Source organism: Procambarus clarkii, chromosome 28 (genome assembly GCF_040958095.1).
Source record: "Procambarus clarkii isolate CNS0578487 chromosome 28, FALCON_Pclarkii_2.0, whole genome shotgun sequence".
Taxonomy (NCBI): Eukaryota; Metazoa; Arthropoda; class Malacostraca; order Decapoda; family Cambaridae; genus Procambarus; species Procambarus clarkii.
In genome coordinates, this window is record NC_091177.1 from 22,426,930 (window position 1) to 22,447,101 (window position 20,172).

The 20,172-nt window shown below is 37.9% G+C and overlaps 1 protein-coding gene across 1 annotated transcript in view; it reads right to left on the reverse strand.

Moving 5' to 3' along the window:
• LOC123755099 (uncharacterized) overlaps nt 1-20,172 on the reverse strand; it is a 159,690-nt gene that overhangs the window by 57,299 nt on the left and 82,219 nt on the right. The window contains exon 11 of the mRNA XM_069332676.1: nt 8,086-8,322. Within this exon, the coding sequence (XP_069188777.1) occupies nt 8,086-8,322 (237 nt within the window). The remainder of the gene's footprint in view (nt 1-8,085; nt 8,323-20,172) is intronic.

Sequence of the window (20,172 nt, forward strand, 5' to 3'; positions counted from 1 at the left end):
TACCACCCACGAAGATATCTGCAAGGACCCTCAAACTTCAGCTTCACACAGCAGCAGGAATGGTCAGCCTCATCAATGCCTATGCACCTACACCTATGCACCAATGCCTATACCAGCATTGACCTCCTCAACCGAAGCTAAAGACGAGTTCTATGATGACCTCGGCCTAACTCTCAGAGACATACCTCAACAAGAGCCAGTCTTCCTCTCGAGACACTTCAATGCTAGAGTTGGTTCCAATCATAGCTCTTGGCCTTCCTGCCTGGGCCAGTTTGGATTTGGGAAGATAAATGAGAATGGGTAGTGCCTCCTCGACTTCTGCTGTCGTCATGATCTCTTCGTCACCAATTCCTTCTTCGACACCAAGCCCCAGCATAAGGTTTTCTTGTGACACCCCAGGTCTAAGCATTGGTACGAACTCAACCTGGTGTTTACGGGGCGTAAAAATCTGCGAAGCGTCAAACTAACCCGCAACTTCAGAGCACAGATTGTGACACCGATCACTCTTTTGTCGTTTGCAATGTAAAGTTCCAGCCCCGGAAAATCCACAGAGCAAAGAAGGAGGGAAGACTACGCAATAACGTAAACAAGACCCGTGATCCTCATAAGGTGGAGAAATTCACTGCTGCGCTTGAAAACGTTCTTTCTGGGCCACCCTGCGATAGCGCAAACGAGAGATGGTCACACCTCAGGGGCACCATTTTCAACACTGCCATGTCCATCTTCGGTAAGAGGCAAAACAGGTCAGCAGACTGGTTTGAGGCCAGCGTAGAGGAACTGTTACCCTTTGCAGAGTTCAACAAGTTGCAAAGCGCTGTGCTAACGATTACTTGTTCCGACTCTGTTCAAGCATCCAGACCGCGGCCACCATCGGCAACATAAGAGGCATGTACGAAGGGATCAAACAAGCAACAGGCCCTACACAAAACAGGACAGCTCCTCTGAAGTCAGCCACCCGAGAGATCATTAAAGACCGCGATAATCAGATGGCTCGCTGGGTGCAACATTACTCCGAACTTTACTCATGAGAGAACTTGGACAGCATAGATGCCCTGGATGCAATCGAGTGGCTGCCCGTCCTGGAAGAACTTGACCTTGAACCGACTATGGAAGAAGTTAAGATAACAATGGATTCACTTCTCTCATGCAAGGCCCCAGGAGAAGAGAGCATTCCCTCTGACGTTCTCAAGTACTCTCGAGGAACACTTAACTCTGAGCTTCCTTTATGTGCCCCATATAATATTATGGGCTAGTGAACCTACAGCATCGCTGGAAAACGTAGCCTGGTCAAATATTAATAGGTGTCTAGGGGATTAACCTGATTGATTAACCGTATGATTAACCTGAAAGATGAGCACTGGTGTTTCGGAGTGATATTTTAGTCGAGAAATGATTGAAAGAAGGTTTATTGCCTAGTGCGAGAAAGAGACTATGAGGTGTATGGTGAAATCATACAAAAAATATTAGAATTTGTAGGTAGTGATCACGTCTCCCCAACTTATCTGTCTTCCAGCATTGCGTGGTTCACATTTCACAAAAACCTTTCCTCCTAACACCAACTATTAGTTTGTGAACTAGAGGGATCACCTTTGTTTAAACTAATCTACACACACGATATGGAATGTGAAAAACTAAATCTACACTCATTACGGTGGAAATGAATGAATGTCTGATCTGTCTGTATAAACGGTGGAGATCCAGAAATAATGAGCTATTTTCACCTGATTGATGAATAATTTTAGTTAACGAATGCGAAAGAGTGGTGTTGGGTGACTGTTTGGTAAAAGTTAGCAACATTATGAAACAGAATAAGTGTTTGAAGTGATGAGCAGCTTAAAGATGCCTTATTTGCTAGAAGAAAAAACTAGTAATAGTTAAAAATCCATGTTATATGTTTTGACCATCTGTCTATCTAATAGCGTATTGCTACATTTTGACTTTTGTTATGTTTTACATTGCTGTGTAATGGACGGAATTTTATATGTGGTGAACAGGACCTCCTCTTACTGCTCATAGATAATGATGGATGTAAGTATTTTATGGAATATGACTCCTCTTATTCAAATCCTTTTTAAAACTAGATACAATATCCATGTTAAGCTTTGCTTTCTTTCTCCCTCTCAATATACATGCGGGTTGGTGGAAATTTTTCAGCTATTGATACATTGGATCTTTATGTTGTTTTTATATTGAATAGAGAAACACACACCAGTATCCCCTCACTGATGAATTTAACTTACATTAAGTGAAAGGCTACCACATTTAGGTTTACATTGAATAAAAATAAAAAAAAAAACATCAGCAATGTTTTTTTTTTTACCTCGATATATTTCTCTTTAATACAAAGTAAAAATAAATAGATAAGATTTGAAAACAACATATAGACGGACTATACAGTTTTACTTTAAAATGATATTTGGACGAATAAAGTATTAAGAGTGGTACATATTCTGTAGGGAACACAACCTCACACACAGGGTTGATGTAGTCAATCCCCTTAATGTCACTGTTAGCACGTGACGGGGGGGGGGGGGGGGAAGGGGGGCTAGGAGAGACAACTACTGAATAAGCAGCGACGGTAAAGCCATGACATTGAAGGCTAACGAACCAAATGTCACACACGGTGCTAAACGCCTCAAGGTTGTCTTACCCCATCATCATCGGAGTCAAGGTCAGACGGTCTGAAACTGAGTGACTGTCTAAGAGAGAACTTATACGGACTTGACGTGTTGATCCTAGCAAAATTGAAACCGTCTATTTCATTAATGCGTCAGCTGGGTTGGCAGATGTGAAAACGAGGGGTGTAAATACCTCTGTAAATACCTCTATATATGTATATATATATATATATATATATATATATATATATATATATATATATATATATATATACATATATACATATATATATATATGTATATATATATATATATATGTATATATGTATATATATATATATATATATATATATATATATATATATATATATATTTGAGTGAGGTGGGAAGGGTGATGTGGCATTAACACAAGACAGAACACTAGGGGATATTAATAGGGTATTAAAAGTATCAACACAAGACAGAACAGAAACAATGGGTATTGAATAGAAGTGTTTGTAGAAAGCCTATTGGTCCATATTTCTTGATGCTTCTATATTGGAGCGGAGTCTTGAGGTGGGTAGAATATAGTTGTGCAATAATTGGCTGTTGATTGCTGGTGTTGACTTCTTGATGTGTAGTGCCTCGCAAACGTCAAGCCGCCTGCTATCGCTGTATCTATCGATGATTTCTGTGTTGTTTACTAGGATTTCTCTGGCGATGGTTTGGTTATGGGAAGAGATTATATGTTCCTTAATGGAGCCCTGTTGTTTATGCATCGTTAAACGCCTAGAAAGAGATGTTGTTGTCTTGCCTATATACTGGGTTTTTTGGAGCTTACAGTCCCCAAGTGGGCATTTCAAATGCCCACTTGGGGACTGTAAGCTCCAAAAAACCCAGTATATAGGCAAGACAACAACATCTCTTTCTAGGCGTTTAACGATGCATAAACAACAGGGCTCCATTAAGGAACATATAATCTCTTCCCATAACCAAACCATCGCCAGAGAAATCCTAGTAAACAACACAGAAATCATCGATAGATACAGCGATAGCAGGCGGCTTGACGTTTGCGAGGCACTACACATCAAGAAGTCAACACCAGCAATCAACAGCCAATTATTGCACAACTATATTCTACCCACCTCAAGACTCCGCTCCAATATAGAAGCATCAAGAAATATGGACCAATAGGCTTTCTACAAACACTTCTATTCAATACCCATTGTTTCTGTTCTGTCTTGTGTTGATACTTTTAATACCCTATTAATATCCCCTTGTGTTCTGTCTTGTGTTAATGCCACATCTCCCTTCCCACCTCACTCAAATGTAATGCCACATCACCCTTCCCACCTCACTCAAATATATATATATATATATATATATATATATATATATATATATATATATATATACATATATATATATACATATATATATATATATATATGTACATATGTATATATATATATATATATATATATATAAATATATATATATATATATATATATATATATATATATATATATATATATATATATATATATAAATATATATATATATATATATATATATATATATATATATATATAAATATATATATATATATATATATATATATATATATATATATATATATATATATATATATATATATATATATATATATATATATATATATTATTAAATATGACCGAAAAAGTAAGATTAATAATTCTAACACGAATTTTCTCACTATTTCTTATGTTTCTTTTCACTGTCGATGGTAATTGAAAAATCAGTTCTCCAAAATTCATTTTTATTTCTAGTCTGACGCGACACTTAAACGCATTTCGTAATAACATATTACATTTTTAAAGACTTTAGTTTACACACACACAACTATAACCTGTAAACACTAAACAGAGATCTATGCTATCATTTAAACAGCTTTCATCTTATATACCCGCATTTGGGTGAGGTGATATGATACAACAAATTTGGATGAGGTGAACAAAACTTTCAACGCTAGATAGAACACGGAACAATGGGCATAAATTGGGAAAATTAAAGGGAAGGATGGAAGTAACTGCAAAGGGCCTATTGGCCCATATTTCTTGATGCTTCTACATTGGTGCGGAGTCGTGAAGTGGGTAGAATATAGTTGGCCATTAATTGGCTGTTGATTGCTAATGTTGACTTCTTGATGTGTAGTGCCTCGCAGATGTCAAGCCGCCTGCTATCGCTGTATCTATCGATGATTTCTTTGTTGTTTGTTAAGATTTCTCTGGTGATGGTCTGGTTGTGGGAAGAGATTATATGTTCCTTAATGGAGCCCTGTTGCTTAAGCATCGTTAATCGCCTGGAAAGAGATGTTGTTGTCTTGCCTATATACTGAGTTCTTTGAGACTTACAGTCCCCAAGTAAGCATTTGAAGGCAAAGACGACGTTGGTCTCTTCTAAAGCGTTCTGCTTTGTGTCTGGAGAGTTTCTCATGAGTAGGTTTGCCGTTTTTGAGGTTTTATAGTAAGTCGTCAATTGTATCTTCTGATTTTTGTCTGTAGGGATAACGTTCCTATCAACAATATCTTCCAGGACCCTTTCCTCCGTTTTATGAGCTGTGGAAAAGAAGTTCCTGTAAAATAGTCTAATAGGGGGTAAAGGTGTTGTGTTAGTTGTCTCTTCAGAAGTTGCATGGCATTTCACATTCCTTCTTATGATGTCTTCAATGAAACCATTGGAGAAGCCGTTGTTGACTTGGACCTACCTTACCCTACAGAGTTCTTCATCGACTTGCTTCCATCCTGAGCTGTGGCTGAGAGCACGGTCGACATAAGCGTTAACAACGCTCCTCTTGTATCTGTCTGGCCAGTCACTGTTGGCATTTAGGCACATTCCTATGTTAGTTTCCTTAGTGTAGACTACAGTGTGGAAACCTCCGCTCCTTTCCATGACCGTTACATCTAGAAAGGGCAGCTTCCCATCCTTCTCTATCTTGTAAGTGAAATGCAACACAGAATGCCTCTTTTAGCTCCTGCAGATGTCTGACATCAGGTACCTGTGTAAAAATGTCGTCAACATACCGGCAGTATATGGCCGGTTTCAAGTTCATGTCGACTAAGACCTGTTCGATGGTACCCATGTAGAAGTTCGCAAACAGGACACCTAGGGGAGAATCCATGGCGACCCCATCTACTTGCTCATACATGTGCCCATCCGGGCTCAAGAAGGGTGCCTTTTGGTACAAGATTGGAGTAGTTTCCTTAGAATGTTTTCTGGTATGTCAAGAGGAGTACAGGCCGGATCACGATACACTCTGTCTGCTATCATCCCGATTGTTTCATCCACAGGTACGGTGGTAAACAGTGATTCTACGTCCAACTAGGCTTTTATCCCTGCGGCCAGTGTTCCCTGCTGTAAGTTAACAAATTCCTTTGGAGACTTCAGGCTGAAGGCGCAAGGGACATAAGGGGTCAGCAAGCCGTTGAGTCGCTTTGCCAGTCTGTACGTGGGACTGGGCATCTGGCTGATGATTGGCCAAAGTGGGTTTCCAGGCTTGTGTGTCTTGAGATTTCCACACGCATACCCAGGTTTGTATTCCCCAATAATCTTTGGCAGGTGGAGTCCGGATTTCTTGGCGTTCACAGTTTCGATCAATCTGTTAACCTTTGCTTTCAATTCGGCTGTAGTGTCCTTCGTTACCCTTTGGAATTTAGTTTGGTCAGAGAGTATGAGGTTCATTTTCGCCAGATATTCGTCTTTTTTAAGAATGGCGACTGGTATTTATTTTTTAATATTGGCGACTTGTCACCTCTCCTGACGACTATCTCCTTGTTCTCACGAAGGCTCCTGGCTGCCGCTTTGAGCTCGGGGGACAGTATGGTGCTTCTGTAGTTGCCTCGAATCTTTCCTCCTTCTGCAATAAGTTCTGCTTGTAAGGTGTCTTTGGTGGTGACCTTCTTTTGTGCCTCGAGGTCGAATATGTCGTCCAACAGGATCTCCAACTCCACTTTCCGGGCCATCTCACTTGGTCTGGACATAACGTGACAGTTTATACCCAGATTTAGGAGAGCGACTTGGTCCTCAGTGAGGTTGATTCCTGCAAGGTTCAGGAAGCCGTCTCTTGGTCGTGGAATCGCCATAGGTCCTCCATATAATGTTGTTAGGCGATTCCACGACCAAGAGACGGCTTCCTGAACCTTGCTGGAATCAACCTAACTGAGGACCAAGTCACTCTCCTAAATCTGGGTATAAACTGTCACGTTATATCCATATATATATATATTATATATATATATATATATATATATATATATATATATATATATATATATATATATATATATATATATATATATATATATATATATATATATATATATATGTATCAGAAAGACTCCTCAAGGAGTCTTTCTAATACATTTGGTTTGTGTTAATTAAGAAGTGTTAATTATGCGGACACAAACAATGTTCTCCTCTGTCATGTTAGGGATTCTAGTGATCCTACTGATTGGTGTTCCTCTAAAATAATCTTTCCTGCGTCTACTTTACACAGATGCCGTCTTGTCGCATCGGCTCTGATACACAGCCCAACATGAACCTGAGTCCTGGCTTTATTGCTGTTGATTCTTCCCTTTTACGGTACATACTCAAATGTTCTAAACTTTCTAACAAACGTGATCTAATACAAGCCTACCATTTCTTTCATCTTTCTTTTTCTTTCTCTTGTTTTCTCTTACGATCCCTTTCTTATTCCTATCATTACACCATACCTTCCGCAACTTTTGCCTTGCTCCTATCTTCTTCTAAGATTTCCATCGCCTCACTTCTCTCTTGACTACTTAATGCCCTTGCCTCCCTTGTCTCCCACCACTTACGGGCTATTCATGCCCTGCCACCTTTTCGGTGGCTTCATCTTCATCTTAACACATTCACAAGGGAGACATCTCCCGTCACGCAGGGTGCATTCGCACCTCCACAGATCTCCAGTATTAGCTCTTGATACTGGTAATGGCTTAAAAGGGCCACCACTTACGGGCTATTCATGCCCGTGCCACCTTTTGGGTGGCTTAATCTTCATCAATCAATCAATCAAATCTTGTCTCCCTCTCAAGTTACAGCCTCGCTCCTGTGCCAGGTAAGTCCACTACGGGCTCACCATAGCCCGTGCTACTTGGAACATAAAGTTTCCAGTAGCTGAATCTACAACAAAAACAATAACAACCTTGACTCAACACTATCGACTTCGTAATGGTCCAGGACGGACTGAAACGTCGTCGTATCTTCAATTTCTAATGTGTGGTTTGGTCAATACAAATAATATATATGTGTGTGTGTGATAGGCATATGGTTGTTTAGTTCTATAAGTTGTTATGGATATTGCATATTTAATTATGATAATAATATGAAATAATAATATGATAATAATAATAGGGCAATGTATGTCTTACATGCATAGGCATACTAGCATATCATAGGAATTATAAAAATATCATAATTGGACCTTACCTCCATATTCTTGTAAATATGCTGTATAACAGGGACAGGATGCTTGGAGAAGTAGTCAAATGGTACCCCTTTAAGAAGCCAGGGCTCAATGCCCCACTTCCAGTTATGTTGCTTCGCCAGGTCCACGAAGGTCTCGATGGGGTGGGTCTTGCCTTGGATGGTCATGTGAGCGACCAGTGATGAGCGGTAACCAGTTGTGATGACCAGACAGAACACAAGCCACCACCCCACCAGCATCTACACACACACATACACATTTATATATATATATATATATATATATATATATATATATATATATATATATATATATATATATATATATATATATATATATATATATATATATATATATATATATATATATATATATATATGTCGTACCTAGTAGCCAGAACGCACTTGTCAGCCTACTATGCAAGGCACGATTTGCCTAATAAGCCAAGTTTTCAGGAATTAATTGCTTTTCGACTACCTAACCTACCTAACCTAACCTAACCTAACTTTTTAGGCTACCTAACCTAAGCTAACCTATAGAGATTGGTTACGTTAGGTTAGGTAGGGTTGGTTAGGTTCGGTCATATATCTACGTTAGTTTTAACTCCAATAAAAAAAAATGACCTCATACATAATGAAATGGGTAGCTTTATCTTTTCATAAGAAAAATATTTGAGAAAATATATTAATTCATGAAAACTTGGCTTATTAGGCAAATCGGGCCATGCATAGTAGGCTGAGAAGTGCGTTCTGGCTACTAGGTACGACATATATATATATATATATATATATATATATATATATATATATATATATATATATATATATATATATATATATATATATATATATATATATATATGTCGTACCTAGTAGCCAGAACGCACTTCTCAGCCTACTATGCAAGGCCCGATTTGCCTAATAAGCCAAGTTTTCCTGAAATAATATATTTTCTCTAATTTTTTTCTAATGAAATGATAAAGCTACCCATTTAATTATGTATGAGGTAAATTTTTTTTATTGGAGTTAAAATTAACGTAGTTATATGACCGAACCTAACCAACCCTACCTAACCTAACCTAACCTATCTTTATAGGTTAGGTTAGGTTAGGTAGCCGAAAATGTTAGGTTAGGTTAGGTAGGTTAGGTAGTCGAAAAACAATTAATTCCTGAAAACTTGGCTTATTAGGCAAATCCGGCCTTGCATAGTAGGCAGAGAAGTGCGTTCTGGCTACTAGGTACGACATATATATATATATATATATATATATATATATATATATATATATATATATATATATATATATATATATATATATATATGTGTGTGTGTGTGTGTGTGTGTGTATATCACGAAAATAAACACGTGATTAAGAATGTGACAATGTCAGACCACGGAGGAAAATGAAACAGGAATTTCCTTAAATACTTTCGTATATTAAATACATCTTCAGAAGGAATGAAGATGTATTCCTTCTGAAGATGTATTTAATATACGAAAGTCCTTAAGGAAATTCCTGTTTCATTTTCCTCCGTGGTCTGACATTGTCATATATATATATATATATATATATATATATATATATATATATATATATATATATATATATATATATATATATATATATATATATATATTTATATATATATATAAATATATATATATATATATATATATATATATATATATATATATATATATATATTTATACATATGTATATATATATATGTATATATATATATATATATATATATATATATATATATATATATATATATATGTATATATATATATATATATATATATATATATATATATATATATATATACATATGTATATATATATATGTATATATATATATGTATATATATATATATATATATATATATATATATATATATATATATATATATATATATATATATATTTATATATATATATATATATTGTTGCATATGACCGAAAAGGTAAGATTAATGATTCTAACACGAATCTTCTCAATATTTCTTACGTTTTTCTTTACTGTCGGGGGTAATTGAAATATTAACTCTCCAAAGTTCATTTTCTCATTTTTTTATTTATGGTCTAACGGCTAAAAGGGTTTTTCAAGGGCTTCTTACATTTTCATAGACAGGTTTACACATATCATATCATACTTATATTCGTTTTGGGTGAGGTGATATGACACAAATGTTTTTGGGTGAGGTGACAGAACACGAATCAATGGGTATAAATTGGGTATATATAAAAAGATCTCAGTATATAGGCAAGACAACAACGTCTCTTTCTAGGCAATTAACAATGCTCAAACAACAGGCTCCATCAAGAAACATAACCTCTTCTAACAACCAGACCATCACTAGAGAAATCTTAACAAGCAACACAAAAATTATCGATAGATACAGCAATTGCAGGAGACTCGACATAAGTGAGTCTCTACACATCAAAAAGTCAACACCAGCAATCAACAGCCAATAAATGCATAACTATTTTCTACCCCTTACAAGACCCAAAACCAAAATAGAAGCAGCAAGACAAAATATGGGCCAATAGGCCTTCTGTAGTTACTTTCATTCTCATGTTTTCAGATCCAATTTATACCCATGATTCGTTTTCTGTCAGCTCACCCAAAAATATTTGTGTCATATCACCTCACAAAAAAAAACTCTAAGCATAATATACGACATGTGTAAACCTGTCTTTGAAAATGTAAAAAGCCCTTGCGAAACACCTTTAGGCGTCATACTATAAATAAAAAAGGAGAAAATTAACTTTGGTGAGTTAATATTTCAATTACCCCTGACAGTGAAGAAAAACATAAGAAATATTGAGAAGATTCGTGTTAGGATCATTAATCTTACTCTTTCGGTCATATTCAACAACAAATGTTTACAAGAAAGACTGCTACCAAAATCTATATAAATAAAAATGGAAATTTTCGATTGTTCAAAATTGCCAATCTCCGAAAGTTCTTCATCGATTGCTTTGAAAATTTCACACAACGCTACACTCGCATCCGAGCAGGTTTTTATATACATATTATATTGATGTCACGTCTGTGACGGAAAAAAACATGCTTTTTTTGAAAAACTGTGTTTTTCATGTGAGAGAAATCTTCGAAACCTGTTTACCGATTGCTTTAAAAATAGTGACACGACGTTGCATTCAAACAGGTGCATGTTTCTATATACTTTCTATATATATGCCTTACCTGTGACAGGAGAAAACATGTTTTTTTTTTAAAACATCGCCATCTGTTGCATGTAAGAGCAACACACGATGAAATCTCCCAAAGTTATTCACCGATTGCTTTGAGATTCTGACACAACGTGCCATTCAATTATGCGCGTCTTTATATATACTTACTATTTAGATGCCACTTTTGTGACAGGTAAAAACATGCGTTTTTGAAAAACAGCGTCATCTGTTGCACATAATAGCAACAAGCATGATTGTTTCCGATTGCATTGATAAATTTTATTTTCATAGATTTCGATTTTTTTTTTTTTGAATTATTTTGTGTGACATTGTTTTGGAATTGAGCTGTGTTGTTTACCATACCGTTCATTTTGTAGGTATAGGTATAGATGCCACACTTGTTGTAGGTAATAATATGCATTTCTTGAAAAACAGCTCCATCTGTTGCATGTATGAGGAACACACATGCTATACTAAATATGTTACAATTCCATTTCAATGTTTTTGACTGCATTGATAAATTGAATTTTCAGAGATTTTGATTTATTTTCATTTTGTTTAATTATTTTGTGTGAATTGTGTTGGAATTGAGCTGTGTTGCTCATTTCGTGAGTATAGTTTATTTTGGTACTATTTCATATTTTCATTTAATTTTTACCTGTTTTTCGTTAATTTCAGTGATGGGAACATCAGATCACTTGATGTTCCCAATTTTTTTGTGGGAAAATCAGACCATTTGGGAAGGCATCGGACGAGGGAGTGGGGAATGGTGGGGATGACGAGGGGACCGAAGCAAGAGATGGTGGGGAGGACGAGGGGACAAGGCAGGGGGGGGGGCTAATGGTGGGGAAGGACGAGGGGACGGGGGAATTTGGGATGGTGGGGATGAGGGGATGGGTGAATGGAGAGTGGTAGGTAGGCCAAAGGGAATGGGGAGCGGGGCATGGTGGGAAGGAAGTTTGGATGGGTGAGTGGGGAATTGTGGGGAGGATGAGGGGGAAGGTGGAGTGGGGAATGGTTGGGAGGCTGAGGAGATGGGTGAGGGGAGAAATGTGTGGGGGGGGGGGGGGGGAGGACAGAGAAGGTTGTAGAGGAAAGGAATATATACTAGCAGTACACGGCCAACGCGTGGCCGGGTACAGATAGCATATACGTATATATATATATATATATATATATATATATATATATATATATATATATATATATATATATATATATATATATATATATATATATATATATATATATATTATTAAATATGACCGAAAAAGTAAGATTAATATTTCTAACACAAATTTTCTCAATATATCGCTGTATCTCTCGAAGATACAGCGATAGCAGGCGGCTTGACGTTTGCGAGGCACTATACATCAAGAAGTCAACACCAGCAATCAACAGCCAATTATTGCACAACTATATTCTACCCACCTCAAGACTCCGCTCCAATATAGAAGCATCAAGAAATATGGACCAATAGGCTTTCTACAAACACTTCTATTCAATATCCATTGTTTCGTGTTCTGTCTTGTGTTGATGAAATTAATACCCTATTAATACTCTTGTTCTGTCTTGTGTTGATGAAATTAATACCCTATTAATACCACATCTTGTTCTGTCTTGTGTTAATGCCACATCACCCCTTCCACCTCACTCAAATGTAGATATAAAATCGGAGATGCGTAAGTTCTATTCAGTTGTGTATTTGTGAACTAAAGTCTTTGAAAATGTAATAAGTTTTACGAAACGCGCTCGTGTCGCGTCAGACTAGAAATAAAAATGAATTTTGGAGAATTGATTTTTGATTTACCTCCAACAGTGAAGCGAAATGTACGAAAGATTGAGAAAATTCGTGTTAGAATTATTAATCTTACTTTTTCGGTCATATTTAATAATATATATATATATATATATATATATATATATATATATATATATATATATATATATATTAGTATATTTTGGTAGCAGTCTTTCCTGTAGACATATATTATTAAATATGACCGAAAAAGTAAGATTAATAATTCTAACACGAATTTTCTCTATCTTTCTTACGTTTCTTTTCACTGTTGATGGTAATTCAAAGATCAATTCTCCAAAATTCATTTTTATTTCTAGTCTGACGTGACACTTGAGCGCGTTTCGTAAAACTTATTACATTTTCAAAGACTTTAGTTTACAAACACACAACTGAAACTGAATAGAGCTTACACATTTTCGAGGTTTATATCTACATTTGGGTGAGGTGGATGAGGTGAAAAACGAACTTTCAACAATGGGTATTCAATGGGTATTAAATTCCAACACAAGACAGAACACGAAACAATGGGTATTGAATGGGTATTAAATTCAAACACAAGACAGAACACAAAACAATGGGTATAGAATGGAAGTAATTGTAGAAAGCCTATTGGTCCATATTTCTTGATGCTTCTATATTGGAGCGGAGTCTTGAAGTGGGTAGAATATAGTTGTGCATTAATTGGCTGTTGATTGCTGGTGTTGACTTCTTGATGTGTAGTGCCTCGCAGACGTCAAGCCGCCTGCTATCGCTGTATCTATCGATGATTTCTGTGTTGTTTGCTAAACAACAAATTTTATTTTATACCCGCATTTTGGGTGAGGTGATATGTTACAACAGTTTTGGATGAGTGAACTAAACTTTCAACACAGGACAGAACACGAAACAATGGGTATTAATTGGGTAAATTGAAGGTAAGAATGGAAGTAACTGCAGAGGGCCTATTGGCCCATATTTCTTGATGCTTCTATATTAGAGCAGAGTCTTGAAGTGGGTAGAATATAGTTGTGCATTAATTGGCTGTTGATTGCTGGTGTTGACTTCTTGATGTGTAGTGCCTCGCAGATGTCAAGCCGCCTGCGATCGCTGTATCTATCGATGATTTTTGTGTTGTTTGCTAAGATTTTACAGGGCCATCTGTTGGATGCAGGAGCAACTCACGCTTTAATCTCCAAAAATTCTTTACCGATTGCTTTGAAATTTTGACATAACGTTCCATTCGAATATGTGCGTGTTTTTATATGCCTACTATGTAGATGTCACACCTGTGACAGGTTTAAACAGCGCCATCTGTTGCACGTAAGGCCAAACACAAGCAATGCAAAATATGTTACGATTCCATATCAATGTTTCTGATTGCATTCATAAATTGAATTTATATTGATTTTTATTTATTTTATTTTTTATTTTATTATTTTGTGTGACATTGCATTGGCATTTACAATCAAATAATTCAAACTGTCAATAACGGGCTTGGAGAAATCTTCTTAGATGTTCCAGGAGGAACTGGTAAAACATTTCTAATTAGATTGATTCTGGCCGAATTTCGATCCCAAAATTACAAACATACTCCGGCTTTGAAATCGCCATTGAACATGCAATTCATTGCAACTCCCATGTGCAACATTTCCAAAGCGCCAGGCCTGGAAAAAGTATTGCAGAAAGGCAAACTTATTGTTTGGTATGAATGCACAATGCACGGCAAAAAATCGCTCGAGGCTCTTGATCGATCATTGCAAGATTTTCGTGGAAACATCAGACCAATTGGGAGCGCATTAATATTGTTTGCAGAAGATTTTCAGCCAAACATTACCTGTAATTTCTTGATCGACATCAGCGGAGGAAATAGATGCCTGCCTGAAATACTCTACTTCGTTGCGCCACGTAAAGTCATTTAAATGAACTTCAAATATGCATGTAGTTCTGAAGCTACTGCAAAACGATCCATCAGCTGAGATATTCTCACATCAATTTTTGGAAATTGGGAACGTGAACGTGCCGGTTAATTTGACCTCAGGACGAATTTCATTGCCTCATAACTTGTGCAATTTAGTGACGTCAAAAGAAGAATTGGTTGAAAATGTATTTCTCAATATTCAAACCAATTATATGAATCACGATTGGCTGAATGAACGAGCTGTTCTTGCGGCCAAGAACAAAGACGTCTACGACCTTAACAATATTATTCAGTCAAACATACAAAGCGAGGCAGTCACATACAAGTCCGTCGACATTGTTGAGGAAGCACATGAAGCGGTTAATTATCCAACAGAATTTTTGAATTTATTGATCTGCCAGGGATACCACCACACATAAGGCAACTGAAAATCGGCTTGCCAATTACCATGTTGCGAAATATCAACCAGCCAAAACTTTGCAACACCACGCATCTTGCAGTAAAAAAAATTAATCAGCGACGTCGTAGAAGCAACAATCTTGACAGGACGTTTCGAAGGTGAAGATATTCTCATTCCTTGCATTCCTATCATTCTAACAGATATTTCATTTCAATTTAAGAGATTGTAATTTTTAATTCGATTTGCGTTTGCAATCACCATTAACAAAGCTCAGGGTCCATCTATAGAATTGTGCAGTTTATTTCTAGACACGGATTGCTTCTCACATGGAAAATTATATGTTGCGTGTTCTAGAGTCGGCAAACTAGACAATCTCTATATCTCCACAGACAATGGAACAACAAAAATATTGTATACCCACAAGCATTGTGAAATTAAACATATTAGAAACGTGTGCTTTCTCTTTTCTTTCTTTCCCGTTTAATCAGACTGAGCCACAGCAACGCGCGGCGGGTACTGCTAGTTATAAATAACAATGGAAATGTTCGTTTGTTGAAAATCGCTAATCTCCGAAAGTTCTTCACCGATTGCTTTGAAATTTTCACAAAACGTTCCATTCACATCCGAGCAGGTTTTTATATACATACAATATAGATGTCACGTCCGTGATGGTATAAAACATGTTTATTTTTTAAACTGTGTTTTTCATGTGAGAGAAATCTTCAAAAGCTCTTTACCGATTGCTTTAAAATTTTGACACAACTTTGCATTCGAATAGGCGTGTCTTTTTATATACCTACTGTATACATGCCTCACCTGTGACAGGAAAAACACATGTTTTTTTCTGAAAAACAGCACCATCTGTTTGACATAGAACAACATGGGCTGTAATCTCCGAAAGTTCTTCACCGACTGCTTTGAAATTTGACACAACGTTCCATATAAATATGCACGTGTTTTTATATACCTACTACATAGATGCCACCCCTGTGAAAAGGTAAAATCATGCGTTTTTGAAAAACAGAGCCATCTGTTGCACATAAGACCAAGACATGCATCTATATATGATATGATCCCATTTCAATATTTCCGATTTCATTGATAAATTGAATTTTCATAAATTTCGATTTATTTTAATTTTGATTTAGTTATTTTGTGTGACATTGCGTTGGAATTGAGTTGTTTTGTTTATATACCATTCATTTCGTGTGAATAGTTTTTTTTTATTTTTTCATTTCGTTTTTTCAACTTTTTTTTCTTATACTTCTTCTTCTTCTTGAGAATAGGTGCAGTTTGCATGAAGGGTGTACCCTCCTGATGACTGCACCAGGACAGATGTAGGGAGACACATTGACGTTGAGGAGGAGAAGAAAGCCAAAAGTGATAGATGTGTTGGGTCGTTGAGTGAGGAGTGGCGACGAAAACAGAGGCGGACGTTAGAGGGAAACTCGCAACACCGTAGGGCGGGATGTCAAGTTCACGGTGGCAGCTGACCCACGCACGGCGTAGCAGCGTGCGCAAGACGTCAACTAATATTTCTCCGGAAACTTGTATATCGGAAAGCTCAAGCAGTACGCATCCCAAATCACCCACGTCTCAGTGGTCACCCGGCCACCAGGCGGTGCCCTCGGCTGAGACATCTTATCCGGTACCCTATAAACAAACTCCTTCACTCCCGACACCCAGACAGTGGATGAGCACCACGGGATTGGAAGGACCCGGACATCCCGATAAGGGCCCAACACCGGACCCTCACAGGGCACGACGCCAGCAGTCGGGACGAGGCTTCCCCCAGACCGGGGCAACGACGCAGGGGGAACCGCAGGGGATGCAGACGCGGCATCGACCCCACCACCGGGCACATGAGCCGAGGCCCCCAGTGCACGTCTTTCCGCAACACCACGACGAGGTCCCGATCATCAGGGGCAACCCCCCTACTTCGAAGATCCAACAGCAGGAGACGCAGGAGGGGGGGGGGAGGGGGCACAGGCAGCAACTTTGGAGCCCCGCACAGCACCATCATCCATGGCAGGGGACGCCAGAGCACCATACTCCCCCAACTCCTCCCAAGGCACACCACGAACGGGAGACACACTCCGAGCCCGCCGCGAATGCTTCGAGACAGGCCGCACCACACCATGCTCAGCAGGCCCCTCTGCAGGCACTGCCACCAAGTTCACATCTACACAGGCCACACCCGCACCGTCCGAAGAGTCCACAGAGGCCACCATGCGGAACTTGACCACAGCATGGTTGCCCTGAAGCAGCTATACGCCCACTAGGTCCGACAGCTGCACATGTAGCACCTCCACCTGGGCGACACCAACCAACGAATGGTCCACCGGCACCGTAAATGCCAGACCAGCCGACAATGTCCTCATCACTGGAGGGCGAGAAGTCCCCATGGCTAAGTCAAACGTCACCCTGTCAGTGGCAAACCACCACCAGTAGGGCAAACCAGCAATTACCCAACGTAAACACGAGCCAGGAGCGGAGAGACCTCAGGAACGTCCGACCTGGCCGGTGGTCACCACGCAACTCGTATACTTCAGTGATGGGAACAGGTGGGGCCAGATTCATGAAGCAATTACGCAAGTACTTACGAACGAGTACATCGTTCCTTAACCTTTGATGGCTTTGGTTACATTTATTAAATAGTTTACAAGCATTAAAACTTGCCAATCAACTGTTGTTATTGTTAAAAAGAGCCTCTTGGTACTTCGGAGCTCATTAACTGTTTAATAATTGTAAACAAAGCCGCCAAAGGTTGAGAAAAGATGTACAGGTTCGTAAGTGTTTGTGTAACTTCTTCGTGAATCTAGCACCAGATCATTTGATGTTCCCAATTTTCTGATGGGAACATCAGATCATTTGATCATCAGACGAGGGAGTGGGGAATGGTGGGAAGGACGAGGGGACGGGAGTGAAAGATGGTGGGGAGGACGAGGGAGTGGAGGAGGGGGGGAATGGTAGAGAGGAAGAGGGAACGGGGGAGTGAGAGATAGTAGGGGAGGACGAGGGGATGGTGGAGTGAAGAATGGTTAGGAGGACCATGGTGAAGAGGGAGGGATGATGGGGAGGAAAAGGGACGAGGGAGGGAGGAACGGTTGGGAGAACGAGGGGACGGCAGGGTTTCTGTGTACCATGCCTCAGAAACGTGTGGCAGGGTACAGCTAGTCTATATAAATAAAAATGGAAATGTTCGTTTGTACATAATTGCTAATCTTAAAACGTTCTTCACTGATTGTTTGAAATTTTCACACAACGTTCCATTCGTATCCGAGCTGGTTTATATATACATATTATATAGATGTCCCGTCTGTGACGGGAAAAAACAGGCTTTTTTTGAAAAAACTGTGTTTTTCATGTGAGGGAAATCTTCGAAACTTCTTGACCGATTGCTTTGAAATTTTGAAACAACGTTGCATTCGAATAGGTGTCTGTTTTTTTACACCTACTATATACAGTTTACTATACTTTACACCTAACATACCTCATCTCTTACAGGAAAAAACATGTTTTATTTTTTTTAAATAGCGCTATCTGTTGGACGTAAGAGCAACACACGCTGTAATCTCCGAAAGTCCTTCATTGATTGCTGGAAATTTTGACACAACGTTCCATTCGAATATGCGTGTGTTTTTAATATACCTACTATATAGATGCCACACCTGTGACAACTAAAACAGGCCTTTTTTGAAAAACAGTGCCATCTGTTGCATTTAAGAGCAACACTGGCTATACTAAATATGTTACGATTCCATTTCAATGTTTCCGATGACACTGATAAATTGAATTATCATAGATTTCGAATTATTTTAATTTTGATTTAATTATTTTGTGTGACATTGCATTGGAATTGAACTGCGTTATTTACTGATGGGAACATCAGATCATTTGGGAATGCATCAAACGAGGAAGTGAGGAATGGTGAGGAGGACGTGGTGACAGAGGAGAGGGTAATGGTGGGTAATGGCGGGTAACAACATCTCTTTCCAGGCGATTAACGATGCATAAGCAACAGGGCTCCATTAAGGAACATATAATCTCTTCTCACAACCAGACCATCACCAGAGAAGTCTTAACAAACAACACAGAAATCATCGATAGATACAGCGATAGCAGGCGGCTTGACATCTGTGAGGCACTACACATCAAAAAGTCAACACCAGCATTCAACGGCCAATTAATGCAAAACTATATTCTACCCACTTCAAGAATCCGTACCAATATTGAAGCATGAAGAGGAAGTATGGGCTAATAGTCCCTTTGCAGTTACTTCCATTCTTCCCTCATATTTATCCAATTTATACTTGTTCTGTGTTGTGTTCATCAAAAGTTTGTTCACCTCATCCAAAACTGTTGCAACATATCACCTCACCCAAATGCGAGTATATAAGACAACCTGTTTAATGTGTTAGCAGGAGTAAAATTCTGTTTAGTGTTTTCAGGTTACAGTTGTGTGTGTGTGTGTAAACTAAAGGCATTGAAAATGTAAGAAGTTATTACGAAACGCGTTCAAGCGTCGTGTCAGAGTAGAAATAAAAATGAATTTTGGAGAATTGATTTTTCAATTACCATCGACAGTAAAAAGAAACATAAGAAATGTTGAGAAAATTCGTGTTAGAATTATTAATCTTACTTTTACGGTCATATTTAACAACATATGTTTACAAGAAAGACTGCTACCAAAATATACTTATATATATATATATATATATATATATATATATATATATATATATATATATATATATATATATATATATATATATATATATATATATATTA